The 15,587-nt window shown below is 40.9% G+C and overlaps 2 protein-coding genes and 1 pseudogene across 3 annotated transcripts; all 3 read right to left on the minus strand.

Moving 5' to 3' along the window:
- Positions 1 to 33: 33 nt before the first annotated feature.
- LOC112172441 (heat shock protein 83-like) lies at positions 34 to 471 on the minus strand. Its single transcript, XM_040508376.1, has 2 exons — positions 274 to 471; positions 34 to 189 (listed from the first exon to the last, which is right to left on the minus strand). Exons 1-2 carry the CDS (start codon positions 469 to 471, stop codon positions 34 to 36), a joined length of 354 nt encoding a protein of 117 aa, XP_040364310.1.
- Positions 355 to 2,797, minus strand: LOC112173693 (hevamine-A). 2 transcript variants are annotated; one of them, XM_040512453.1, is made up of 3 exons: positions 1,863 to 2,797; positions 876 to 1,017; positions 355 to 597 (listed from the first exon to the last, which is right to left on the minus strand). In XM_040512453.1, exons 1-3 carry the CDS (start codon positions 2,769 to 2,771, stop codon positions 479 to 481), a joined length of 1,170 nt encoding a protein of 389 aa, XP_040368387.1. In that variant the 5' UTR covers positions 2,772 to 2,797; the 3' UTR covers positions 355 to 478. The 2 variants fall into 2 exon arrangements, with proteins under 2 accessions (XP_040368387.1, XP_024167143.2); XM_024311375.2 differs by lacking the exon at positions 876 to 1,017 and having other exon boundaries at positions 562 to 597.
- A 1,574-nt stretch (positions 2,798 to 4,371) lies between these two features.
- LOC112186166 lies at positions 4,372 to 9,505 on the minus strand (annotated as a pseudogene).
- Positions 9,506 to 15,587: the final 6,082 nt, after the last annotated feature.

A 15,587-nucleotide genomic window follows, 5' to 3' on the forward strand; every position in this document is an offset into this window, starting at 1 on the left:
TCCCATTCGTGAGAAACTTCCTTAATCTTCTTGTTATTCTTTCTCCTTATCCTCGTCAACTTCCCCACTAGCTCCTTCCTCTTCCTTCTTGGCTTCCTCGACCTCAATCCACAAGTAGATGGGATAGCTGATGAATTCGGAATGCTTCTTCACAAGGTCTTTGATCCTCATCTCTTCCAAGTATTCCAACTGTTCCACAACATAACAAATAATCAATCAGTAAACCATTCAATCATATGGAACCATCGTCCACAAATTGGTTTAGATATTCACCTGGTCCTCCTTGAGAAAGAGGGTAATCTTGTTTCCCCTTCCAAGCTGCTCACCATTGACATCCCTCGTCACGGTGAAGGAACCACCAGCATGGGATTCCCAAATGTATTGTTCATCGTCATTGTGCTTTGTAGTCACAATGACCTTCTCCGCAACAAGATATGCCGAGTAAAAGCCAACACCAAACTTTCCAATCATGCTCACATCAGACGCTCCGGATGCCAATGCCTCCATTAACTCCTTGGTCCCCGACCTTGTACCCAAGTTGTTCACCAAATCTACATATACATGAGTATATTTGAATTAGGTCGAACCCCCAATGACCTTCATAAATCGCAAAAGCTAGGTTATTTAGTTTGTACAGTTAGATAATTGTTTACTTCTTATATTATCAAATATAGTTATTCTTGATTAATCATTTGATAGACAATTTCAACAACAGACTTCACAAATCATAACTCTCTTGTTTAAATAGTTAATGGAAAATTTCAACAGAAGATTACAACACAACTAACAGCTAATGATCTTTTGTAACCAAATACTTGGATTTTCTTAGTAAAACACAGAACAGCAGGATGAAAGTTATTACTCAATGTAGTTACCAGCTTTGGTCATGCCGATACCGCTATCAATGATGGAGAGGGTATTGTTGGTCTTATCAGGGACGAGCCTGATGAAAAGCTCCGGTTGAGCATCAAGCTTGTTCTTATCTGTAAGGCTCTCGACTCTAATTTTGTCCAAGGCCTAAAAAGTACAAAACCAAATTCCATCAGTCTCAAAATCCTACAAATCCACATCCTAAACAAAACGAGTGCCTTTAGTTGCAACTTTTTGAAGCATAGCGTTGCCTTAGTTGCAAAATAATATTTTCGAAATTTCTTGTTTTTATTTTATTTTATTTTATTTATTTGTTAGTTTCTATTTCAACCTTTTTTTTTCATTTAAGTCTTTTAATTTATTTTAAATTTTCTTAATTTATTCCACTATGCAAATTTATATAGATACAATTAATGGAAATCACAATTAATAGAAGTTTAATTTTCTTTTTCTTACTATATGTTTTCATTTGAGTTAACTAGCATCATGAAGGATTCCCTTGTTGTGGAACTAAACACAAACATAGTCGAAAAGCCCTCCACTAATAATCCCGACAAAAGCATTAGGAAATGGATTGAGGAGCTTTTGCTATACTCCTTGAGATAAGGTGAAAGGTAATCTCAACATTGATCCAGTTCTCTGTGATTGTGTTCCTATGTGCATATATTCTTACTTGATTTCATGATTTGTTTGAGCAATCTTCAAGGTAAAGCTCTACTATACACAGATGTATGAATACACACCAAATTATCAATTATTAATTGCCGTCTTAATGTTGACTTTCTCATTGTTTATGACAATCAAACCAGAAGCCCATGCTGACTTCTGGCAACCGCCCGGGTTAGAGAATGTGTAAGATGTTGATCATCTCATCTAACACAAAAAAACAAAAAAAAACATTGACTTTGACAAAAAAGAAGCATATTGGAAAGATAAGAGCGTCCAATTTATTTATTCATCCTCATTATTTAGGAACTAATTAAAAGTCATACATTTTTGATAATGGAGGAACCATAACCACTTTGATCATCATAATACTTTGACCACAACATCACTCCACCATACTTCGACGACTTCTTTATCACCGGAAGTATCTTAGAATTCAGCACCGTAGCCGGAATGAACCCACTTCCAGCCGCCGCTGGAGCCGCCGGCAACCCCAGGAATATCTTCCCTGCTTGTATAGACGTAGTCCATTTATTCCACGAGTTTAGAATATTGTCAGTGTTACCTGAGCTATACTGGCATGGAGGATTGTTGTAGAACTGAACCCAAACATAGTCGAAAAGCCCTGTACTAATCGCACCGCCGACGAACGCATCGGGAAATGGACACTGAGGAGCTGCAGCTAAGTACACAGCTCTTCTTGGTTTGCTATACGCCTTGAGATAACGTGCAAGGTCATCCCAATATGGATTTGCACCTTGCTCTATGTCGAAATCTATCCCATCCAAAACGGCGTCGCCGAAGGGACGTGTAGTAGCTGACTTGTCTCTGCCGTTTCCTTTTCCCCCCAGGAAACTGTTCCATAGATAATTGGCTACATCTTTTGCGTCAGAAACAGAAGATAGAGAGTAGTTTCCGATTCCGCCGCCGAGGGAGAGGAACACCTTGACTCCTAGGCTCTGACAGAATGTGACTTCGGGGCCGACGGTGGCGCAACCATTTGAGACTGGGTTGCAGTGGCCTGCTAGGTTGATTTGTGGTGTTTGGCCGCTGCCGAAGACGTTGAGGAAGGCTATGTTCACGTACTTGTATTTTCCGGTGGCGCAGGTTTGTTTTAGGGTACCTTCGTTCCCGTTTTGGCCCCAGTAGATGGCTATGCCACCACCGTGAGAGGGTTGGATTAGGACCAGAAATGAGATTAGGACAAGGAGTGAGAGAATAGAAGACGTGGCCATTTGTGCTGAGGTTGATGAATGATGATAGTGGTTGCTTCTTTTTTTATAGGGGTTTGGAGTTGCTCATAGGCTTGAAAATTTGACCAGATGATCTGGCTTAAGGCCAAACCCATTAACCACATGTGGCTTTTATTAGTTGAATAGGGACGGTTGTTACTCTGTAGTGGCACATATGTGCTGTTTGCTGACCAAAAATATAGTTTAGCAGCACAACAGCTACGCCCTCTGTGCCTAGTTCAACAGATGAAACGATTTGCTTTCATATGGGGTTGGCCAAAAGACGAGGGGTGCTGATCCACTTTGTCCATATACATGATGCTATCATCATCGAGAAATGAGAGTCATAACTATTTGATATTAGAGTGGATAATTTTCTTCCAAAGCACTGGTATTAAACTATTAATAGGCATAACCATCTGATATTATAAGTGGGTCATTCCCTCTCGTTTTGATAATCTCTTTACAAAGGAAGGAAGAAAACCCTGACATAATGAAATGAAATTTGCTTCCGTAAGTAGGACAATGTTATCAAAATGATAAACAACGTCAGCTTGACTCTAAATCAACCTTAAATTCTCAACACTCTGGCACAAGTGACGGTTTGTTGAATACACCATATCAAGATTGTTACTTGGTGTATCTGATCTATAATAAAATGTTTCTATAGAAAAGAGATGCCCACATAACTCTTGTCATCTTCCATTCCACCATGATGACTTCGTATGATTATAGCCTATCCAATTGGAATCGAGGGATGATGTTCTCTGTGCTTCGGTTGCTTTCCTACGTGCTTTCCAAAACAGGTCTCTTCTTGGGCTGCTATACGCCGTGAGATAAGGGGTTCCAGCATTGAGTTGTGCCATGCTCTCTATGCCGTCCAAAAAGGGACGTGAAGCAAAGTTGTCTCTGCCATTTCCTGTGCCGCCTAGTAAACTGTTCCAAAGGTAGTTGGCTACATATCTTGCATCAGCAGCAGAAACCAGAGTACCTTCCATATCCGCCACCAATGGAGAGGAACACCTTAAGTCCTAGGCTTTGGCAGAATGTGATTTCCGGGCATTGGAGGCTGGGTTGCAGATGCCTAGGTTCAGTTGTGGGACTTGACTGCAGCCGCATACGTTGAGGAAAGCTGTTCACATAAGAGTATTTTCCGGTGGCGCAAGTTTGCCTTAGAGTTCCTCCATACCTGGTTTTTCCCAGAGAACACGGGTACGCTGCCAGTGTGAGAGGGTTTGATTAGAACCAGCGATGAGATTGGGACAAGGAGTGATACATGAAGAGAAGTGGCCATTTTTGTTCGAGGCTCATGATTCATGCAGCTGTTTGCTTCTTTTTTGTAAGGGTTGGAGTTCCCCCCCCCCCCCTGGCTTGAAGATTTGACCATTCACATGGCGTTGATCTTGCCGGTCCACTATGTGACAAAACTTCTTCAACAAATGAGAGCATTTGTGACTCTCTAGATCACCTTCTTCAAACGCAGTAGCTTTCAATAGCCCTAATCATCTGATATTATAGGAGGGTCAATCCATCTCGTTTGGTAATCTATTTACAAAAGAAGAAAGAAAATCATAACCAAATGAAAGTTGCTACGTGCCATAAGATAATGTAATAAAACTGACAAATAATTTGCTCAGTTCTAAAACAATTAACCATAAATTCTTAAAACCCAGCATATTCAAGTGACAATTTATCGGATATACAATATGAATATTGCTACTTGGTGTGTCCAATGACTCCAATCTATAATATGTTGAAAGGTTTGACAGGGCAAGTATGGAATAAACAATGTTTGTTCTGGATGTTTTGAAGATATATATACATTGAGTGTAAGAAAACTGACAACGGGTTGAGAAGAATAACAACGAGGATGATGAAAACAAAGCATAGCAGTAATACGGCAATCACCAGCATATAAAATAGATGAACACGATGAGCCATGAGCAAGCTAGGAGGATATGCTATGTAGTCTGAAAACTCTCATATACAGTACGTTGAGCTATGATGAGCACTCTCTGAGTTAACCTTATTACACACACACAATCACACATTCATGTCTCGGCAGTCTGAAATCTCTGAGAATAATGATTTGCTGACACTTGAACACCATGCATTATAAAACCAAAATTTTCCTATTAACAAGCAGGAAAAAGGAGCAAGTAGTATCTTTTGCTTAATTTTTATTGCTCAGATTTCAGATGTATATTATGTATGGACTGAGCAAATGATCAACAAGCTGAGAAATGCAACACTAGCATGTTAATATCACAATAAAGTAAAATTCAATTTGTATCATTTACAGCAAATTGGTAACACAATTAGAGTTGACAGAGAATTACACTTTTCATGTTTTTTTTAGTTTTTCTTTATCAGACACTTGTAAAGATTATGATTAGCCAACTTTGGTTAAGCATCCTAATAGCTTCCAGAGATTATTTGGCATATACCTGAGAAAAGCTCCATGCTATTGCATCTAAGGAGAAGCTACAGCTCCATTTACTAGTCATCCTGAAACAATGATTTAGAAACAGAACGGCTTCCATAGTCTTGGTAATCTTCATCATTGATGTGGATTCGTTTATTTTCTGTCATTGGGGTTTCTAATACTCTCTCATAATAGGAATCTGTATGGTCCTTCCTCTTAGCGGGCTTTGGAAGAGAATTTGATTTTGGCTTGAACGCCTTAGGCTGTTTTGGGGCCCAAACTCGCTGCAAATCAGCTACCCTACTTGTAAAAGAAGCAAATCTCCTAGCCCTCTCTCTACTCTCTTGAGCTTCAATCAACTTGCGAGCATGCTCCTCTTGTTTAACCACTTGAGCACTTGGTCTTCCATTGTAATGTTTTCCCAGATCAGGGGATTCATCTTCTGCTGATACTAATTCCTTGATTCTACTATTTTCACCCACCTCATCTTTCCCTGGTTTTTCTCTGTAGGATTGATTGCTATCCTCACTGTTGAATAGATTATTAGAGAGTTCTTCCTCATCATCAAACAGCAACAGATCCATTTTTGTGTAGATTTTATGAACCACATCTTCAACAGTCTGACAGTACCTGAAAATTTCAGAATTCAAATCATTAAGCTACCTGCCTAATAATACTTCTTCAAACAAAAATGCAGTGTTTTCACATGAATTGAGGCAGATTTTAGTTGGTCAGAAAAATAAAGGAATTGACCATTGCAACAAACATACAGAAGACTGTTGCAAAAGTTGTATGTATATACACAGTGCCAGAAAAAAAAAGGCTGCAAATCTAGATTAATTAGGAAAGTCGCTAAAGTCATCTGAAAATATAGAAATCAATTCCCTTAAATTTCACAATGAAAAAGATGCGAATATAACATGATTTTTAAATGACTCATTTTATCCAGGAAGGTGGAACAATTGGCACCAGAATGTGCCTTTGTTGAGATGTAAACAGTAGATTGAATGAATTATTGTTTAGGCTTTCGGAGAAATCCATGAAGTCTCCATAGAGCACTCATCCACTTAGAGGGGAAAATCTTAACAAACCATTCATGTAGGAATTAAAGGTAAAGATTATGGTTTCATGTACAAATATGAGATAATGAGAACCTGAAGCATACAAATGGACAGCTTTATTTGGTTCTTTCCATCATACTGAACGATCAAGAACACAGTGGTAGTCAAGCTTTATTCCCTGGCCTGATAATCGTCAGCAAAGATTATGCATTTGCCATCCTTTTATGCAAAGGAGGATTTTAGCTTTTCTTTGTCCGTAAACTCAGCCTTAGTTCAACGGCCTGATGAGGAGTCATCAATTTTTGTACTTATAATAAGAAGATAAACATTTTGACTTCTGATACTTCTCCCTTCTTCTTAAAACCCCTACAGACCTTTGGGGAAGGCTTACAAATCAATCACCTAGAGCCAATAGACATTCACATCATTGTTTTACTACTACATGTTTCATCCAAATTACTGATAAAAATATCATTAACAGGCAAAACATAAATAGATATTGGACTTTCATAGTGAATAACTGAATATCTACCATTTCAGTGCTCACTAGTACTAATTTCATCAGAAAATAATACTTATGGGTAATTACATTTACAAATATTACCTGTTTTTTATAATCTTTCCAGCATAATTTTCTAGGGTCCAGTCACCAAAGAAGCCTCCATCCAGATGACACCGAACACGAATGGCCTCCAAAAGCATGCAAATATTTTTCACAAACTTCTGTTTCACAGAACCTTTGATTCTTGCTCCAACTTCTGATTGTAAAATCTCCATCCGGAAAAATATCTGTAATTCATATCTTTGTGCTAGTGAAGGAAAAGTGTAACAGTAACCAGAGACAAAGTGTTCGTAGTATTAACATAAGAATTGATTATGCACAGTATAAAAGAAAAGAAAAAGATTAAGTGATAAATGTGAAAGGATACTCTCGAACTATTATTTCTGAAGTAAATCCTTCAGATCCTGGATCAGATGCTTGAAAAGATGGATCATAGCTTTTGTGCCTTGCAACCATATCCTTGGGATCTCTGAGTAAAAGTTTTAACAGCTCGGCAGCAACCAAATCATCAATATTGTCAGATTTTACAAGAGTTTGATTCTCTGAAGGGCTTATTGTGCTATGCTTTTGATTCAACAAAGATATAGATTGACTCACAAGCCGATGTGCGAAAGCCCCCAAGTCTACTGCTTCAGATTCAAGCCCTTGTCGGATCTTATTGGAGAAATTACTGAAAAAGGATTCCGAGGTTTCTAATCTATATTCCTGAGCAGCTTCATCCTGTACTCCAAAAGCCACTGTCAAAGAATTTTCTCCAGCTGAACCCGATGATGACATCGGCTGTTCGCTCTCTTGGTGCAACACATCCAACCTGTTGCCCATCTCTTTTTGGTTTTCCTGGTGCGTCTTGGACTCCTCCATTATTGGATACTTCACTTTTTTTATCTGCTTCATCCAGCATTTCAGAAATTTCAACTTTTTTGAGATGCTGCGTTGCCTGGCAAAGTAAACCTCTTCCAAATGTAAGTCTGAATATTCAAATGCTGCCTTACAGAAAGCACACCAGGTGAGGTCTTGGAGTGAATGTGAATTTCTTTTGCTACTTTTCTTCTTTCCATCAATCTCTGCAGAATGCTTATTAGATCCAGTTTGCGACCCGCACAAGTTGTTCAAATCAACATCGGGTTTGCATATCTCATTGTTCATCTTTGGACGAGATTGACCCACATTCACCCCACCAATGCCATGCACTTTTTTGTAAGGGTGAAATCCTTCATCCAAAATAAACAGAAGAGCTGAAGAAACTGTAAAAGGCTTAAGGATTCCAGTATGTAATACACCACTATCATTTGAAATGGACACCAATGCCCAGCAACCATCCCTGTATAAAAAACTCAACAGAATCTGCCAAACAGGCGCCAATTTCCTGGGTACAAACTCACCCAATTCCACTGATAGCATTTCCAGAACCTTATCTACAAAAAAACCACCACAAACTTCTTTTCCATCTCTTCCCGAAACTTCATAGACAAGAATCGGATCCGATAACCGCCCCTTGAATTTCACAGACTCACTGTCCTTTTGCAAAGCCTTAACCTGAATCTTTGACACTCCATTGCCAACACTTCCCCAGAACAGCCTCTTCACCTCATGACCTCTTGTTTGCGACTTCATGCTTTCCACGGAAAACAAGCCATCATCAGCTCTACTTCTAGGCAACATTTTCAACTCAGCCAACTCAAGATCACAAAACTTGCACTCCAAAGGCATCCCCATAACATCTGATATTCCAAGACTCAATTGCCCTCTAACCTTCTTACTATGATCCCCAAAAATCTTCGACGAAACCCCAATCTCTGGATATATCAAACCAAACGGAACAAGAGCCGAACCAAGCACAATCGAATCAGAGGAACAAAACCCCCACCCTAAACTCCTAATCCCCCTCTCGAAAAACCCACATTTCAACCCAACCTCATTCTCACCACACTCCAATTCATACCTCACATCAACCCAACTCAATTGAATATCTCTACTACCAAATGCCTCGTCCACATTCTCGAAAACCCTTCGAAATCTCTCACAAAACGCATTCAAATCTTCCAAACACTCATCACCCACTCCCACATTCAAGAACTCACTCACAAATTTCAAAGACCCACACACCGGCGACACCGGCGAAAACAGAACAACCAAATTAGACCTCAAAGCACCACAATTCGAAAACGTACCGGTCGCCGGATCGCAGATCGGCGCGTCCCAAGCGTAGTCGTGGACGAGTTGCCGCATCGCCGCCGCGACGAACGAAGCCCGCGGCGAGTCGGATCCGGTCAAGCTAGGGTTCCGGTCAAAGGAGAGAGAGGCTAGGGTTTGAGAGAGCGAGAGGAAAGTAGAGTCCGGGGGTTGAAGGAGAGGGAGAGAGAGGAAGCGGGGAGCTTGGAGGAGGAGAGAAGAGGAGAGAGAGACGAGAAGAAGGGTCTGAAGGCGAAGAGAGAGGAAGAGAGAGGAGGGAAGGAGGTTAGGGTTTTGATGGAGGAGAGGAGAGAGGTGAGAAATGGGGTTGGGTCTTGGAGATGGAGGAGTGGGTTTAGGTCGATTAGGAGCACGATCCGGTGGGTTCGGCCGTAGTCGGAGATTGGATCGCCGGAATTTGAATCGGCCGCCATCGCAATCTGAAACACAAATCTCACTGAGCTATACTGACTTGGGGGTTGAAGAAGAAGAAGAAGAAGTGTGGGGGTGAAGCAAAACGACGTCGTGGAGGTTTCGTTTTGGTGGGAAAATGAAAATTGGGAATGCGGCCTTTGGCGGGTTAACTTCGGTTTTCAAATCACCAACGTACAATATGATCCAACGGCGGATATCAAAACGGCCTTTAGACAACGTGTTTGTTATTATTCACTCATCAGGCTGTAAATAAGCTCAATATAGCTCGAGTTTGATTTGTATTCAACTCGTTTTTAGCTCCTTCGGCATATATACATGAGTTGAGTTTGAACTCAATAGTAAGCTTAATTAAGAAAATGAGCTGAGTGTAGACACCAAAAGTTTAATGAAAATAAAATTCATTAAATTATTCGGTCAACACTTAAAATTATGATCGAACAAACTTAGTTGGCATGTGGGTCCCACAAAATGTGCAAGTGGCTTATGAGTAAGCAAGACTAAACAGACTCAGGGAATGACACGTGGCAGCATACAAAAAGCCTAACGGCAATAAATAAATTTGTTCCGACTTAATCAGCTGATATTAAAGCAGATCAATCAAATTAAATCAATTGATTTTGAGTCAAATCAAGTATTAAATTTCGTCTATTGATTAAAGGTCAATTTATTTAAATTGATAATCAAGATGAAAATCAGCTATCAAATTAATTGGCTGATTCCTTAATAGTCATGATTAAATCAATTAATTAAAGCTGATTGATTTGATTATGCTATTAATGAAATACAATTAAAATCAGTCATCAAATTGATTGGCTAATTCCTTCATAATTGTGATTAAATCAGTTAATTAACGCTGATTGATTTGATAATGTTATTAAGGAAAATGTAATTAATTACGTGTCATCAAGGCATTCCAAATCAACAGAGACGCCGACACTATAAATACCCGTTCTCAAATCAAGAGAAAGACTTCGGCCAAAAAAAGAAGAAGAAAATACTCTCAAAATTCCTGAAGCCTCCCAAGCACGTGTGAAGAACCTTCAAGCTGCCAAATAGCCGGTTCCTCACCAACCTCAAGTCAAAACATTCGTCACGTGTCGACTCTCATGACCATCGAACAACTTAAGATCAAGCGTCAAGCCATTGAGTGAAATTTATCGTCGGAGATAGAATCAGAGGATTACCAAAGATTGTAACCCGCCCTTAAATTAATAAAATTATTTTTGTACACGTGTCTGCATCCTGTTTGTTTTCAGATTTTCGTGTCTACAAATTGGCACGCCCAGTGAGACCTCTTTACCTCTCATCTCCTTCTCCGTAAGACGATTCCAAACAAATCCATTCGAGCAATGGCTTCCAAGAACACTCAAGTCATCCTGAAGAACAAGTCCAAGACAATAACCTCAAAATCGAGCAGCAGCTCATCAGGTCACGTCACTCGAAGCATGGCAAAGGTTCAGCCTACAACATTTGTGGCTTTGCCTTCTAAGCCTCGCCAACCAATCATCACCCTAGAAAGTTTAGGGGCAGGGAAGCATGTCCCTCGAAGTGAAGAAAGACAAGCTCCAAATACAAAATAAAAGGAGCAGGCGTTCTCACCTGCCTCTTATGACAATTCAAGCACCGGATCATACCATGGAAGTCCTGATCCTAAAGAAAATAACACTTCTGGGATCCGGTCAGACAGTGCATCTCACCTCTCAGCAATGCAAGTCATGATGACTGGGGCAACCATGCTCGAAGAGCAGGTAGCTAATCTGATGAAGGAGGTTCAAAAGCTCACTAATACTGTCGAAAAAAAAAAGATATGCAGATTGCTCAGCTTTGGAGCAGGCTCGAGAAACAAAATGATGAGGATTCTGCTAGGATTCCATACAAGAATGACAAAGAAAAACAAGAAGAAACTTCAAAGACAAATGACAAAGACAATGAAAGTCCACTTGGTCCTTTGTCTGTCCAACAGCTGCAAGACATGATCAACAACTCCATTAGAGCTCAATATGGAGGTACCTCTCGTGATTCTCTCACATACTCCAAGCCATACACAAAAAGAATGGATAGCCTGAGGATGCCATATGGGTACCAGCCGCCCAAGTTTCAGCAATTCGAGGGGAAGGACAATCCAAAACAACATATTGCCCATTTTGTCGAGACTTGCAACAATACAGGAACGGAAGGAGATCATCTTGTTAAGCAGTTTGTATGTTCATTAAAAGGCAACGCCTTCAAATGGTACACTGATCTGGAACCTGAGTCAATCGACAGTTGGGATCAGATGGAGCATGAGTTTCTGAATAGTTTCTATATCACGAGACGCACCGTGAGCATGATGGAACTTACTAGAGCCAAGCAATGGAAGGATGAACGCGCAATTGATTACATCAATAAGTGGCATTCGTTGGGTCTTGATTGCAAAGATCGATTGTCAGAAGTATTTGCAGTGGCAATGTGCATCCAAGGTATGCACTTTGATTTGCTATACATCCTATAGGGAATCAAGCCCCCGCACGTTTGAAGAGCTGGCTACGCGAGCACACGACATGGAGTTGAGTATAGCTAGCCATAAAGGGAAGAAGGAGTCAATTGTTGACCAAAGGAAAGACAAGGTCTTCGAAAGCAAGATTGATAAGGCACTGAAGAAATCTGCAAAAGAATCGATGACCGTTAACATTGCCCCAGTTAAAATCTCGACATGAGATAAGGAGGTTAAGAAAGCTGAGCCAACTCGCACCTACTACAGAACAAAGCGTTCGTTGAAGGAATGACAACAAAAGACATATCCCTTCCCAGATTCTGACGTGGCAGGCATGCTAGAAGATTTACTTGAGAAGAATGTGATAGAGCTCCCAGAATGCAAGTTGCCCGATGAAATGCATCGTGTCAAGGACCTGAAATACTGTAGGTACCATTGAATCGTCAGTCACCCAGTGGAGAAATGCTTCGTTCTGAAAGATTTAATAATGAATCTCACCAAGCAAGGAAGGATTGAGCTGGATGTCGACGATGTTGCTGAGGTAAACTGCACTACCATCGTGTTTAGGTCATTCGAACCTGCCCCGTTGCCTTCTCTTCCAATGAAAGTACCATATCAACTTTCCAGAAGCCATGCATAAAGTCAAAGTTAGAGAAAGTCAAGCCAATCCAGCAAGCGAGCCTCGTGCCTGTTGCTACTCCTAAAGTTGACTCAGTTGTTGATGACGAGGGATGGATACTTGTCACTAGAAAGAAGGCACGCAAGAGCTCATTGCCATGTGTACCTATCACTCAAGCAAAATATAAGCAGTCACAAGAAAATCGCCAGTGTCTCGAGAAAGATAAGACAAGATTTGTCAAAGAAAAGGGCAATCCTTTTGTTCGAAGACCCCATGGTGTGGCTTCATCAACAAAAGCCTTTCCCAAGAAAGGCAACAAAAAAGAAAAGGTGAGAGCTGCCCATATGACAACAAGCTATGAATTTGGTACGAAGGATTCTGCCAAGGCTGAGTCAAGCACTGTCAATACGAACCAAACGTCAAAGGAGACCGAGGTGTTGAAGCAGCTAGAAGACCTACCATTGCACTTTAGCATCTCTGATCTACTACAATTGCCAAAATTGACAAGATGTGCTTTGGTACAGGTGTTGATCGACATGGGCAAGAACTCCACATACATTAACAAGGTGAAACCGAAGGAATGCGTCACTTGTGTTGCAGATTGTGATGCCATCCACTTTACGGATGAAGATCTTCAGTTAGGCTCTAAGCCGCATAATAGACCTCTCTTCGTGTCAGGGTATGTGTGTGATCAAAAGATAAACTGCATGCATGTAGACGGAGGGTCCGCTGTAAACATCATGCCTATATCAACTATGAAGCATCTTGCCATTAACGTGGAGGAGTTTTCCCGAAGTCGTCTCATGATTCAAGGCTTCAACCAAGGGGGACAAAGAGCCATAGGGATGATCAGAGTAGATATGATGATTAGAGAAATGAAGTCGAATACTCTATTTCTCGTGATCGATGCAAATACCTCCTACACTTTATTGTTAGGACGACCGTGGGTTCACGAAAATGGTGTTGTACCCTCCACTCTTCATCAATGCTTCAAGTTCTACAATGGCGGAGTAAAAACAGTAGCAGGTGATACTAAACCATTAACTGAAGCTGAATCTTACTTTGCGGATTCCAAGTTCTACATGGATGATGAAATAGTAAAGGAAGTTCTCCCAATTAGAGTACCCTCTACAAGGAAAATTGCATAAGTGTGTAATAAGGAAGTGGAATCTAGCGTGGCAAGAAATTCCACTGAGGAACCACATAAAGTTTCGTCGGAAACTAAAGTGACAGCTTCAAAGAACAAAATCAGCTCATCTGCTCCAGTTCTTAGTTACGTACCAAGGTATAGGTGAAAAGAAGGGGAGTATAATTTTGTGGAGGCAAATGAGCAAGAACGCCCGCAGAAGCTAGATAAGAAGGACGTAGAATTGTTAAAAGAAACATCAACCATACCGTTGACGAAGTTAAGCAACACAACTCCCACTAAGCAGCCGCTAAAGGGGTTTGTCAAACTGATTCAAGGCAAGACAGAGCATGGGACACTTCCTAACAAAAGGACAAAGGAAGGATTTGACCCTAACGCTTACAAGCTGCTAGCAAAGGCTGGATATGACTTCGGTTCGTCAAGCAAGCAAGGTGGCCAAGTCATCTCTGGTAAAAAGGTGCATGAGCTTAATGAATCTCAAAGGAGGTTGAGAGAGCAAGGATGCACACCTGACCCTGCTAAAGCAGGTCTTGGTTTTGTACCAGGCAAACCAATCAAAATTTCAGGAAGAAGAAAAGTTGTGAAGGCAAACACACAACACATTAGTGTTGAAGTAATAGAAGAAGAGACTCAAGGATCTGAATTTGTTCCTCGCATTTCTGCACTTGATCGCATTCGTCCTAATTCTCAAGCTGCGATGCCTGAACAAGTTGATGAGCTGGCACCTCGAGTCTCTGTATTCGATCATGTCAACACTTCAACAAGCCGAGTCTCAATTTTCAATCGCATCACCCAAACGACCACTCGAGCTTTTGTGTTCAATAGGTTGTCATCTTTCGATGAAGGAAATAAGAAATCTGAGTCAGCCCCTCGAAAGTCAGCACTTGAGAAGATACAAGCACCCAAAGAGCAATAAAGGCGAAAGAGAAAGGGGATTGACGACTAAGGAAACGACAAAGAGATCCGAAGTCTCATTCCGTCACGCATGAAGCGACGCTCTATGTTAGAGGTGAGCTCAAGCGAACAACTGAAAGTGAAGGAGCACACCATCGTACTCACTGGCCAAGTCGGAACTCGTAATGTTGATGGCAATGGCGAAAATGAGATTGTACAGTTTGCCTATCATATCAAGGTAGCAGAAGCAGAGGCCTTCGAAGAAGATGACCATGATCATTCCTAGGATGAAGTAGATGAAGCTCCTCCAGAACTTGAAGATGGGGGGCAAGCTACTGTCGACGAGCTTAAAGAGCTCAATTTGGGAACTAAGGAAGATGCAAGACCTATCTTCGTGAGCGCTTCGCTGAGTCCTAAAGAAGAAAAGAAATACTATGATATGCTGCTTTAATATAAAGACGTCTTTGCATGGACGTATAAAGAAATGCCTGGTCTTGACCCAAAGGTAGCGGTTCATCGTCTCGCAGTTAAACATGAGGCTCGACCGATCAAGCAAACACAACAACGCTTTCGGACAGAACTTCTTCCTCAAATTGAAGCTGAAGTTGATAAGTTGATTGCTGCGGGTTTCATTAGAGAGGTTCAATATCCTAAATGGATTACAAACATTGTTCCTATCAAGAAGAAGAAAGGACAACTCCTTGTATATGTGGACTTCTGCGACTTAAATGACGTGTGTCTGAAAGATGAATTCCCTTTGCCCATCATTGAACTCATGGTGGATGCAACAACAAGGCATGAAGCTTTTTCCTTCATGGATGGGTCATCTGGGTACAATCAAATTAGGATGGCCTTAGAAGATGAAGAGCTTACTACGTTCCGTACTCCCAAAGAAATTTATTGCTACAAAGTCATGTCATTCGGGTTGAAAAATGCTGGTGCAACATATCAACGTGTCATGCAGAAAATCTTCGGAGACATGCTTCACAAGTACGTGGAATGTTATGTCAACGATTTAGTGGTCAAGTCAA

Source organism: Rosa chinensis, chromosome 1 (assembly GCF_002994745.2).
Source record: "Rosa chinensis cultivar Old Blush chromosome 1, RchiOBHm-V2, whole genome shotgun sequence".
In the NCBI taxonomy this organism is placed as follows: domain Eukaryota; kingdom Viridiplantae; phylum Streptophyta; class Magnoliopsida; order Rosales; family Rosaceae; genus Rosa; species Rosa chinensis.

Excerpts from the sequence above, each read along its gene's own strand:
- LOC112172441 (XM_040508376.1), bottom strand. The coding sequence starts at position 471 with ATGATTGGAAAGTTTGGTGTTGGCTTTTACTCGGCATATCTTGTTGCG. Across the intron at positions 190-273 it reads TCTTTCTCAAGGAGGACCAG|TTGGAATACTTGGAAGAGAT; the intron begins GTGAATATCTAA and ends GTTGTGGAACAG.
- LOC112173693 (XM_040512453.1), bottom strand. The coding sequence starts at position 2,771 with ATGGCCACGTCTTCTATTCTCTCACTCCTTGTCCTAATCTCATTTCTG. Across the intron at positions 1,018-1,862 it reads GTTCCTCCATTATCAAAAAT|GCCTTGGACAAAATTAGAGT; the intron begins GTATGACTTTTA and ends TGTACTTTTTAG. Across the intron at positions 598-875 it reads TATCGGCATGACCAAAGCTG|GTCATTGGGGGTTCGACCTA; the intron begins GTAACTACATTG and ends CGATTTATGAAG.